The following is a 13,258-nucleotide window of genomic DNA, read 5'->3' on the forward strand; positions in this document are numbered from 1 at the left end:
GATGTAACGACGGAGTTTGTAGCAAGCAAAGGTGTGCAGGAATAATTGCCTTCTCGAGGGACATCCTACGCAAGCATGCTCGAGATTGCAGTAGAGTTTAGCACCACGAGGATTCACTGAAGAGGGGTATTATGGTCACTAGGACTACAATTCAGTTTATTTCCATTACATTTTAGTAAACATTATCAAAAGTTATTTAATAAATCATTCTGTCCCATTCCCTTTATAACTTAATCCAATTATAATTGAATTCCAAAATTCAAACGAAAATGTAACACACCTTTAATTCTTTGCCCAATGTTAAATAACAAGTTTAGTTTGTGAGCTTTCAAAAAGTTTCATCTAATAAGTTCTTAAATTTAAAATGATTCTTATACATATTTAAACTTTCAACTTTAGTTTCTAATTAAATCTTTAAATTTTTAATTTTGTGTCTAATATTATATCTTTGACAAACTTTTAATTTTGTATCGAATAAGTCTCTATTTTATTAACTTTTATGAACCTATTAAACAGACAACTGCAAAAGTTTAGAGATTAAACTTCTAATCTAACCTATTATGAATTATTTATTTAATTTTGGGCCAACCACACAAATGAAACTTCAAGGAGCTAGCCAGCAAAACCATCCAAGATGTATGGTTCATGTGAATCCACATAGAACACTACCTTTTATTACTTAATTCATTAAATAAATTATTTTGATGAAGAATAACAGAAGGGGGCAAATCCCAATTCCACACCAGATATCCTCAAAATTAATACAAAAAACATCCCAAAGCACATGTGACAGACAATACAGAAGTCTTAGCTAATTAGCTAACTTAGTCTTAAGTTTCTTTCTTGATGAAGCAATTTTGCAAACTTGGTGAGAGCTTCCTCATTGCTACCTTCTCCATCAACAATCTCATATTTTCCTGTTTCTAAATTAACCCTTGACACTGGTTTCTTCAGTAGATCTTCTCCAATCTTCACAAGCTTTAGTAAATTTTCTGGAGTTGCTATATCCACTAATGCAGCATCCCCAGTTAATGAGTCATCCTGTTCATACACAATGCCCATCTTCTCTTACAAACAGAAGAATCTTTTATCAAAATGTTAGTAGTACGAACAAAATCCTACGTTTGTTAGGAAAGGGAATAATCATGGGTATATAACTAAGAATAATTATCTCTACTAGTATGAGATCTTTTGGGGTGATTCCAAAAATAACGCCATGACGATTTATGTCCAAAGTGGACAATACTATACCATTGTGGAAATATTTTGAAGTCTGTCGTACTTATCACAAACTTAGTTTTCATTTTTTTTTTTTTGACTCTTTCCATTACTCAAACTTATAAAATTAAGCTACATTTTCATCGAAACTCTCATAGTTGCAACCTGAAAAAAGTAGAAAATTAGCTAAAATAGTTAATATAGCTCCGTTGTGACATATAGTATGAGTTAGCGAGCAGGAAACATGTGGTTCAAATTTCCCATCTCCAATATACCATTAAAAAAACCAACAAATTCCATCTTAATTAAACTATAAGAGCAGTTACCCTAAACCAAGATCTTGTTGCAATTATGTTTTTCAAACTCGTAGAATTAATATAATTTAACTAACATAAAACTTGTACTATTCACTTTAAAATTGAAGGTTCAATTCTCCCACTTTACATAGAAATATATAATTTAAGTCTAGCAACTAACAAATTTCTATCTATCTGGGTTAATTTACATTGATTTTAGATGTATTTTCAAATCAATTAATGTTGAAGACCTCCCTAGAGAAAAATCAAGCGACTTCAAAATCATAATAAAATAGATGAACTATTAATTTTGAGATGAAATGTAGCAGTTGGAAAGTAAAATTTAAGAAGCATTAAAAAAATTGAGGATATGGGTTTTTAGCATATATAAAGAAGGAATTGAAATAGAGTTTACCTGAATGCGAAGATAATTTTGGTCAGCATTTGAAGACTGAAAAAGAGTGGAAACATGGTAATCAACCATATCAGAACTCGCATCAGAAAAAAAGTCAATAATTGGGGTGGAACCACCATTATAAATCCAACCAAGAACACCCCATTTTGAGGCTTGTGTTGCATTGTACTTCTCTTCATGTTTAGCCAACCCAGTCCCTAGAGATAAAACAAGCATCCTTCTTGTATCATTTGCTTTCAGCCTTGAGTTTGCATTGTGATGCACTGCTATTTCCCTATTTATGTGTGTGATGGCTGCCAATGTCTGTCAAATTTATGACTTTTAGAATAATGATCCATTGTTATGGTACTATACTTTTTTCTTTTTTCTTTTTTTTTTTTAATCAATTTAAAGCACTAAGAATATGAATGGAATAAAAGATTTTGCACATAAAGGAAAAGGATGGAATAAATGACAATCAAAATTGAAATAATGAAATAAAAAAAATACCACAATATTAGAGGTTATTAAATTGTCTATTTTTTTTCTTTGGCATGTTGTAATAAGAAATAGAAAAATAAAGTGGCGAATGTGTTATTTTAGGTTTTTTTTTCTCATTTAAACAATATACGGTTTTTAAGTTTCAAAATTTAACCTTTTAGAACTTGTGTGATAAATATTTTATTTTTATTTTTAATTTTTAAAAATTAGGTTTGTTTTCTTACCACTTCTTTTTTATGATTTTTTTGTTATCTTAACTAATTACTTAAATTTTTAGTCAAATTCTATGAACAATAGCAACTTTTTAAAACTATATTTTTTAGTCTTAAAAATTTGGCCTGATTTTTTAAAACACTCGAAATAAGTAGATAATCAAATAAACAAATCAAAGGGTGAATATAATATTTATAAGTTTAATTTTAAGAAACAAATTATAAATTATTTGATCTCCCAAATTAAAAAAATGCTCCATTTTCATCTCCAACATCTGTATGCTATTAGTTTTTCTTTATTTTTTTTTAGCTCAATAAGATGTGGAAGTGGAGGGATTTGCATATATGATATCTTAGTCTAAGTTAGTTGAAGTTTGTTTAGAAGGAACGAATGTGTGTCAGTATGTGTATACACATATGTAGACTTAATAATTATAACAAATACCCTTAAATTTTGCCATTTATTTTAAAACATCCCTATATAGATTTTTAAAAGTTACAATATTATCTCCCAATTTTCATAAACATTTCAAAACTACCATTGGAATCTATTTGAATTCTTAACCAAAATCAAGATTTAGAATTGTGTGACGATGACCAAAAATGGTATAGTGATCAAATATTTGTTCTAAATTATTATCACACCATTTCATATCTTAATTTTCATCTAAAATCTATATTTTTGAAACATTTTATGAAAATTTATGAATAATATTATAACTTTTAAAAGTATAGAGATATTTCTTTTATAGAATGACAAAGTTTAAGAATACTTTTTAAAATACGATATCTTTTTGGAAAAAAAAAATTATTAACCAAAAGTAATAACTCACAAGGTGATCTTTATTAAGAAGACACGAAACCCAATTAGGGTAAACATCCTCTCGAAAGTCATCATGACTAAAAGGTTTACAGCAGCAAGAGCCAAAGAGAGGACGATATGACTCGAAAAGGAAGAAAACAAATCTTTTATCCTACTCTTTCCTCCTTCTATTATGAGGTGAGAAGAAATTAAAAGAAGATAATAGCAAAGCATCACCAAGCCAAGGAGATGAAATAAGGAAAGCAGAAGGCAACAAAGACGACTTTTTTCTGGATTTGGCATTTTGTAGGAATAGAAAAACAAAACAAAACATTTTAGTTTTTAGCGAATATATATATTATTATCTTAAATGACCGACGTGGTTGGTTGGAGATTGATGCATCCCATCTCATCCTTCTTTTATTTGTTTATTTTTTTATTTTTATTATTATATTGGGGCCCAATTCCACCCTCGTCTTTACTTAAAACCTACCCTTTCTGACCTTTGTGCATGGAGATTTGGATTTAAAGAAATGTTAAATTACAGATATAGTACATTTATAATTTGCAAAATATTAATAAGCTAAACTTAGTTATATCAATAATGTGATGAAATCAAGAGTTTACGGTAAAAATCATACAACTTCATAAATTTAGGAGTGAAAATTAATTGTTTGTTTAAATTATATAAAAAAAAAAAAATTAATATATACTACTTTGTTCTTTCTACTTTCAATTTTGATTCCGATAATTATACTTCAAAATATTTATTTAGTCCTAACTTTTTTGTTCGTATACTTTCAATATATATATATATAGTTTCTTGTACTCTTAAAAAATGACCTTTAAAAAAAATGAAAATGAAGGGACAAAAATGGTTACTTTTTTAAAATATAGGAACTGAAAAATAGAAAATTTGAAAATACAGTGATCAATATGAACCAAAGCTAAGATATGAACCAAAATGAAACAAAGTCAAAAATACAGGGACCAAAGTAGCTAACCATTAAACTTTATAACAATATATCTTAAAAAATTTTCCTAGAATCACCTCATATACTTCCAAAAGTTTCCTTAAATGTTTGAAAACGACCATTGAAATAAAAATTCTTTAAAATTTCAACGGTAGAATAGGACTTGAAATTGTGAAATATAAATCTTAAATGAAAATTCGAATCTCTATATTATTTTAGGCTATTGTCACACCGTGTTTCTAAGCCTCTATTTTTGTTTGAAATTTTGAAAAATTTGTACTCCAATGATAATTTTGTAACGTTCGTGAAAATTCATGGATAATATTATAATTTTTAAAAGTAAAATATTTTTTAAACAAATGAAAAAGTTCGGATGTTTCTTTATACATTTTTGTCTTTTTCTTGTTTCGTTTTTATTTCAATATAAAAATGAATGGGTATAACAAACAAAGAAATGAACTCACGGGATTATTAACTGCAATTGCACCATCAACGACGTCGTATGTGCGAGTGGCGTTTGTTACATCGTCCTTAGTTTCAAAGAAGTGGGCCGGCAAAAATGTCGGCGCCGCCGACGTGGCCAAGCACACATCGGCTAACCTTGGGTTCTTCAATGCATTTATTTTCGCCTGCAAATTCACACCCACAAATAATTTCACAAACAATTACACAGAAACAAAAGGAACAAATAGGAACAAATACTTTTTTTTTTATTCCTACGTAATGTACTAATTTCTATTTAGTTTATAATTTTCAAAAGGTTATATATTTAATTTTAAATATTAAATTTTATTTTTAATTTAGTCCTTAAATTTCAAAATATCACAAACTTTTCTTCGATATTTGAGTTTTGCTTCAATTTAATCCATATGTTTTAAGATTTACACTTTTAATCTCAATTGTTCACTAAATACTCATTTTCTATCTTTAGTGTTAATTTAGGTTAATAAATTAAAAATAACTAAATGAATTATAATTAATTAAATTTTACTATTTTTATTACTTTTAAAATTAAATTTAAAATTTCACTTCATAATTATTTTTAATGAAAGAATGTAAAATCTTGAAATGCAGGGACCAAATTAAAACAAAACTCAAATTTCAAAAGTAAAATTGTAACATTTTAAAACTTAGAAACCAAATAGAAATTAGAGCCAAAACTTAAGGACAAAAATTATATTATTTCCAAGAATATATATATATATATATTAGAAATTTTAAATTTAATTTTAAAACAAATTACCAAAGCCACCCATGAACTATGATAGTAGTTGTAATTATATTTTCAAATTTTCAATGGTAAAAGTTAAGCCCTCAAACTTAACCACGTGTTAAAATTAAAACCTCAAATTGAACCTTCGAATGATAAAAATTGAATCTTCACACTTATACAATTATGCAAGTTTGAGGGTCCAATTTAGACAGTTGTATAAATTTAAAGACTCAGTTTTTATAATTGAAAGTATGAAGATATAATTACAATTATCATCATATTTTAGGGACAAGTTTTGCAATTTATCCTAATTTAATAATGATAGAAAGTAGTTATTATTCTTTTATATAATTAATAGACATTTAACCCTAAAGAGGAAAAATGAGTATGTAGTTCAGATTGAGGTTAAAAATAAAAGTCTTGAAACTTATGAATCAAAATGAAAACAAAACTCAAATCTTAAAAGTAAAATTGTAACATTTTGAAATCTATAGACTAAATTAAAATCAAACTCAAAACTTAAATCTAAAAATATAACATTTTGAAACATAGTGACGAAATGGAAACTAAACTCAAAATCTTATTTAGAAACTTTTTTTTTATGATGTTGTTACTCGACGATAAAGACATGATATTAACTTAACAATTCAATTTCGAAGTGAGAAATTCGATTTTCCACCCATATATTATTTTAAAAAAACATTAACAATTCATTTGGTACAAAGAAATTGGTTGGCTTGTTCTTTTGAAAAATTTTTAGCTTAATAAATTTATAATTAATTAATATTTTTTCTTTAATTTAGAGACTGTAGGGAGAAAATCATCAAAATTAAAACTAAATTTATAATATAACAACTTAAAATAAAACATTAAATTAAAAATTATGTTTTCGGTCCTCTCAGTTTTAAAGATTTAATTTAGTCATTATATTAATCTGTTTATGTGGTTTCGAGTTAGATTTCGAATGTGTCTAATTTAATTTTTGAAGTGTATAATTTTAAAAATAAGACATTTTAGAAAAAAGATAAAATGTTTGACACTAAAAAAAACTTTTAAAGAATTTTCAAAATATATTTTAAACCATTTTTGATCTAATTTTTTTTGAAAAAATATATTTTTCTCGAATTAATCAAAACATGACCTTTTTCTTTCTCAACCTACAAATAGTCAACAAATGGTAAATCCACTCAAAAGGCACACTTATTTTCTTATATTTATTACTGACGGGAAGTTTTAATATAATATACATAGCTAGCTAAAACATTAGTAAAAGATAATGTCAGAATTGTGATGACATAGGCTGAGAAATGAATGGATGAAATTGAAACTTAGCTCAAACCAAGGTGGATGATTTTTCAATGGTTAAAAAACAATTTTGGAAAACATTTTTGTTAACACTTCAAAATCTTTTTTTTAAATACTTTCGAAAGTTTTCATTTGATAGGGATCCAAAATTGAAACTTTCTTCTCATTTGTTAATCATTTGATTTTTTAGATTTTTTATTTATAAAAATTATATTCTTTTCTCACAATTTTTTTTATCATGATTTTCATCTTTTAGAACTCAACGTTTGAATTTTTATCCAAATTCTAAAAACACAAATAAATTAAATCATTTTTTTATTTTTTTAAAATTAAGTCTATTAATTTCCTCTTAATTTTCTATATTGATTTTTATTTTCCAAGTAAAAGAGTTGAATTCTTAACTAAATTTCAAATTCCAAAAACATATTTTTTAAAACACTACTTTTGTTTTTTTTAAAAAAATTAAACCTTGATTTGATTTTTGAAAACATTGGTAAAAAGTACATAGCAAAACAAACCCAATAAATTTAAAGTTGAAAAATGTGATTATAAGCTTAATTTTCAAAAACCAAAAAATCCAAATAAAATAATTATCAAACTAGACTTTAATTATCAAAATTTAACTAGATTTTTTAAAACATTTAAAAAACATAGATAACAAAAAGAAAAAAAATCAATATATACAGTAAAAATAGTATTTATAAATTTAATTTTAAAAATAAAAATACGAATTTTGAGACTAAACTTGTGGACAAATTATAAAAATAAAATGTGTATTTTAAGAGAAAAAAATAAAAGCATAGACATGAAAGGAGAGGGTAAAATTGAATATTGATTACATCATTAGTGGTGAAGATGACTGGTTGGAGAAACTTGATGTCAAAAGCTGGAATCACAACATTGGTCAGTGTTTGTTTCAAACTCAAATCTCCGACCAAATCATTCACCACCGTTCTCAGCTGCTTCCCGTCGTACTTTGGCCCTCTGGCTTGCCCAAACAAGTTCAGAACTCCACCAAGAAAATTCCTTTATAATCATCCCCCCCAAAAAAAAAACAAACCACAAATTAACTCAATTCTCTAACAAAAACCAAACTAAAATATCTCTAAAACAACACCTCACCTTCGTTGAGGAAAAATCTTTGGAGTTTCTTTCATGTAAAACTCCGAAATCTTGTTCGCCGCAAACAACGGTCGATTGTTCTTGTCTGGAGCTGTAAGCATAGCCGTGACTAATCCTCCGGTACTCGTTCCTGCAATTACGTCGAAGTAATCTGCTAATCTCGCCTCTGGGCCATCTAACTCCTACTATGTCAATTCAAATTATTTCAAAACTTTACAAACCATACATGTTCGAAAGTTAGAAGGTAAAATTTTGTCGTTCACCTGAAGTTTGGATTCAAGAAAGGCGAGAACGGTTCCGGGGATGATGCCTTTGACACCGCCACCATCGATGCTTAGAATTGTTATGAGCTCCCCACTCTCAAAATTTGGATTCATCTTTTGGTTTTCTTGACGGAATGTAGGAAGGTTTGTGTTATATGGATTATATGGGTGATTTTTTGAAAGTTTAAAGCTTATGGAATGCTATGGGAGCTCGGAAGTAAGTGATATTTAAGAAGCCAAAGAGGAAAGATTTGTTTCTATAATTTCAAAGGAGGTACGATTCCTTTCGTCAAGATTGGTGACTAGTGGGTAATTAATACTATAATAAATAATGGATAGATGAGTCCGCTTTTGTAGGCCAGCAATCTCTCTCTAGATGCCTCCCTTCGTTTTTAAATGTAATTAAAAATTTAAATCTATTCCAAGTTTTGAACTTTAATTAGTATTTTGTTTGTATTAGTCATTTTTTTTGTTGAAATATTTAATATGTTACAATTTGATTCTTATTTTTGAAGATAAGAAAGCTTAGAAAACGAAATGTTTGAATGATTAATATGCATGGTGATTGAACTAAAACAATTAACCAAAATAAGAAAACATAAACTTGAAGGAATCAATTGAACAATAAAGTAATATGCAAACTCAAATTTGAATTAATTGTGTTCAATTAAAAATTGCACTGGTTAAATAATAGTTCATTGATATTATGTTATACATTATTCTTACGAGTTTGGAGTGTTGGTGATAAAAGGTTAATTCGTGTGGATGAAATAACTCATCGAATTTGTCATAATATCTAAATATGTACTATTGAAAAAAAAATGAAAGAACAAGACGAGGTAACTAAATTTAAATACAAAAATAGTTAAATTAAATTATTTTGTTTCGTAAAAATAGAACACAAATTTGAGATTAAGATTTTTTTTTTTTTGAAAACTAAAATGATGGACCAAATAAAAAGGACTTAAAACAAATATAACTTACTTAAGATGTAACCAAATCATATTTAAAAACAAATATAACTTTTACTCCTATGATGTAACATTTACCTTCAAATGAGGGAGATTTTGGAGGTTTTCCTATTATACTTCTTGAGGAGTTTTCATATTGAAAGGCAACTAATAGATTCTATATTTATGAGATATGACGTTAGTCGTAATTTCTTCAACCCATAACATTGTTGGATTGGTATGGTAACCCTAGAAGAATAAATAGGGTTTAATTAAACTTTTTCTTAAAGAATGTTTAACTTGATCTAATTAGATATTTTTAAATTAGATTACTAAAAACTCTAATTTAGACTAAATAACAAGATTGATAAAAATTATGTAACAATATACTCAATCAACCTCAACCAAAAAAATCAAGCAATTAAAATTAAATGCAAAAATAAATAGGAAAGAGATAAAGAAGAAGACACCATGATTTTTATAGCGGGTTGGTCAAACACAATCTACATCCATTTTTCCAAACGCCTCTTGGGACTTCAATTAAACAATCTTCTTTGACTCTTTCTATAGAGTCGAACCGCTACCTTGTTCCTTTTAAGGGTTCAAGAACAAACTCAATCCTTTCCACAGGTTATGATCCAACCGTTACAATATTTCTGAAGCTTTAAATAATACAATAAAAACTCTTTAAAAAGAGTGGATATACAAATTTGAGCTCACACACTTTAATTCTCACAATATAATAAAAATTTCTATCAAGAATTAGATGAAAAGAAATAAAATTGGAAGCTTGTAGAAAGAGTAACAATGGTGACTTTTTTGCTAATTTTGATAATTGTAAAATGTGAAAAGTTGAAATAATTTTAGAGAAAATGAAGTATAAAAGAGAAAGAAATAGGGTAAAAATCAGATTTTGATTTGGACGATTAGATCGATCAAAAAGTAAAATGGAAAGTAAAGATTGAAAGTGAAAAAGAAAAAATATAAAATAAATATTTATTTATTTATTTATTTTAAAAGCATTTACATCCGAACTCCAATTTAGGTGATTCAGAAGACATTAAAATATTGTTCTAAGTTTTATGCTATGAATTATTCAAAATAATAAAATTTTTAAGTAAATAAAATTAGGTTTGTTATCATTAATACATTAATTAATTAAAATTAATAATTTGAGATTAATGAAAAAAAAACAGACATCTTAGTAGGCCTTGCTTTAATTAGCATGCACCCTCTCGGACGAGGTCTCGTTGAATTTCTCGATAAGTTTGTTATGTTTTGGTGTATAAGAAACCGTATGGTGTCTTTTAATTCTAGCTTCTTTACATAAAATTATAAAATTGTCCCTAAGGTATTCTAGTCATTATCTATTCTTAAGGCCTTAAATCCTTTTTCTAGTTCAATTTTCAACCAAAATTTCCCAACATGTAAAGGTTTCAAATCCATCCAATCTTGTTTTACAAAGTAAAAACTCACAACTTTTTCAAGAAATCGTAAACAATAATTGTAAAGTTTTTGCTTCTCCTAGAGTTAAAACCCACCCCATTGGTCCCACAAGTTCGAATGTATAGTCTAAAAATCTCTTTGGATAATTTTGTGCTCCTAGAAAATTTCACTCGACTTTGTTTTAAAGAGTACAATGTTCACATAAAAGTAATTTTGAAGGCTTAAGTTTACTTTAAGAAAAAGAAAAAAAAAAAAGAAAAAAAAGCCAACCATTGTGCCAAAGGAAAACTTCTTTATCCTTTTCTGAAGAGATTACTTTATTTCTCCAAAGAAAATCCCAATAAATGAGAGAGCATATAAGAAAGATAATACATTGATAGTGAACAATTTTACCAACTAAAGATAGCAAGACAAATCTCACCAGCACCCTGATGGTGTTGAATCCTAAAGCGGAAGCGTAAAATCACTTTTGTTATTGATTTTGGAAGATGAAAATAAATACTATTGGAGATTTGATTTGTTGGTTTTATAATTTTCACTAAGGAATTGGTTCTACAGATGTCTCAAATAAAGTCTTAACATTCAGTTGTGACATCAGAATATTTTCCTACAGAATATTTTCCTTATTTGGAAAATATCCGTCTGTGATATTTAGTTCAATATATTCTTTTTCGAAGCGCAACATTTTATTCCAAATACGAACTTATTTCTTTGATTGGATTCGATTATTTAAAGTGAGTTTTGCAGACCTTTTAGGGTCACCGCATTTGTTTAATTGAGCAAGACGTTTTCTGTACTTCGGCCAAACTATTCTACATCGTGTTCTTGCTTTTTTGCTCACTATTCTGCTATGTATGTTCTTCATCCATTGAGTGCAACACTTCGAAGAGTTTCACAGTCTTAGGGGAAACCTAGGCCATTGCTGCCAGAGAAGGGATTCTCAATGTTAAAGGGAGCCTAAGATTCAGCTTCAGAGAAGGAGCTATCTATCTTAGAAGGACCTAAGATTTGTTAGTGAAGGGAGTTCACTGATCCAAGAGAAAGATAATCAAGTTGAAAGGGTTCTCACACACTATCAGGTAGTGAAGTGTTAGACGCTAATATTAACATATACTTAGAGAAAGCCTAAATTCAGTTGAGGAGGAGTCTCACATCTAGGGGGAGCCTAGGTGACACGTGTGTTAAGCTCTACGTGAGCCACTATAGTAATTAGTGTATTACAGATAAGTACTACATTGTAAACTACTTAATTTAATAATATTAATGGATTATTTTTCCTGGGCACTCTACTCCCCAAACGTAGGTGTTTATCACTGAACTAGGTTACCAACTGTTGCGTGTCTTTACTTGTTGTTGGTATTTTTTTTTGTTATAGTTGTTGTCAGTGCTTTCTGTTTAACATCCACATATCGAATGATGAATCATCCTATTACCTTTTTCAATTGGTATAAGAGCATGTCACATTTATCTCAGGTACTTTGATCATTGAAGGGATCAAAGAAATAGGCTCTACCACTCATTTACCTGTTCTTGATGGAACAGACTATTCGTACTTGAAAGCTTGAATGACTTCCTTTTTTAAGTCATTTGATAGCAAAACTTGGAAGGCTGTTGTATCCCATCCTACCATCAAAAATGATGATGGGAAGGAAATCTTGTAGCTAGAGGCTCAGTTGTCTAGAGATGAAGATGAAGCTTCTTTGAAAAATTCACATACCTTGAATGCCATTCAATGGTGTAGATCGAAACATATTTAAACTGATTAATACTTATGCCTCAGCTAAGGAGGCATGGGATATCTTGTTTGTTGCTCATGAAGGAATGTCTAAAGTAAAGATGTTCAGACTACAGTTAGTGACATCAAATTTTGAGCATCTAAGAATGCACGATGAAGAATCTATTGTTGAATTCAATTTACGTTTTCTACCTACTGCAAATGAGTCGTTTGCTCTCGGAGAGAAGATTTCAAAAGAAAAACTTTTCCGGAAGGTACTTAGATCTCTATCTAAGAGATTTAACATGAAAGTCACTACCATTGAGGAAGCCCAAGACATAACAAAGTTGAGAGTAGATGAATTATTTGGCTCCTTACTCACTTTTGAAATGTCCCTCGATGGAAAAATCAAAAAGAAAAATAAAGGAATTACTCTTTAATCTGCTGCTAAAGAAGAGTTTATTGATGATGATAAAGAATCAGAATACCCTATTGCTGAATCAATTGCATTGCTTTCAAAATAGTTTAATTGCGTGCTCAAACATTTTGGTAAGAGGTATGGCTTTTATAGTAACAAAAAATCTGGAGGATCTACTTCCCCCAATCAATTCAGATATCAGAGCAGTAAAAAAGAAATTGAGAAGCCAAGTAATCTACTTTCTCACAAGAAAAAGAACTTCAAAGAGAGAGTGTTGTGGATTTGGTCATATGATGTCCCACTTTTCTGAAGAGACAAAGCAAAGACTATGTATTAACTTTGTTTGATATTGAATATGAAGATAGTAGTGATTCAGAGGATAATGTCAAAGAACTTATTAGTAACATCTCCTTGGACACCTCATCATGCG

At 28.4% G+C, this 13,258-nt stretch overlaps 1 protein-coding gene across 3 annotated transcripts; it reads right to left on the bottom strand.

Moving 5' to 3' along the window:
• Positions 1–637: 637 nt before the first annotated feature.
• LOC120088376 (patatin-like protein 2) lies at positions 638–8,611 on the bottom strand. 3 transcript variants are annotated; one of them, XM_039045617.1, is made up of 6 exons: positions 8,301–8,611; positions 8,038–8,222; positions 7,755–7,941; positions 4,862–5,026; positions 1,930–2,232; positions 638–1,062 (listed from the first exon to the last, which is right to left on the bottom strand). In XM_039045617.1, the coding sequence occupies exons 2-6, from the start codon at positions 8,136–8,138 to the stop codon at positions 820–822; spliced, it is 999 nt and encodes a 332-aa protein (XP_038901545.1). In that variant the 5' UTR covers positions 8,139–8,222; positions 8,301–8,611; the 3' UTR covers positions 638–819. The 3 variants fall into 3 exon arrangements, with proteins under 3 accessions (XP_038901545.1, XP_038901543.1, XP_038901544.1); XM_039045615.1 differs by having other exon boundaries at positions 8,038–8,219; positions 8,301–8,610; XM_039045616.1 differs by having other exon boundaries at positions 638–1,041; positions 8,038–8,219; positions 8,301–8,607.
• Between the last annotated feature and the right edge of the window lie 4,647 nt (positions 8,612–13,258).

Source organism: Benincasa hispida, chromosome 10, assembly GCF_009727055.1.
Source record: "Benincasa hispida cultivar B227 chromosome 10, ASM972705v1, whole genome shotgun sequence".
Taxonomy (NCBI): domain Eukaryota; kingdom Viridiplantae; phylum Streptophyta; class Magnoliopsida; order Cucurbitales; family Cucurbitaceae; genus Benincasa; species Benincasa hispida.

Bases quoted from the DNA above. Each gene is read 5' to 3' on its own strand.
- LOC120088376 (XM_039045615.1), bottom strand. From the start codon at position 8,414: ATGAATCCAAATTTTGAGAGTGGGGAGCTCATAACAATTCTAAGCATC. The intron at 7,942-8,037 runs GTGAGGTGTTGT...ATGATTATAAAG, and splicing joins AAGATTTTTCCTCAACGAAG to GAATTTTCTTGGTGGAGTTC. The intron at 5,027-7,754 runs GTAATCAATATT...GTGAATTTGCAG, and splicing joins TCATCTTCACCACTAATGAT to GCGAAAATAAATGCATTGAA.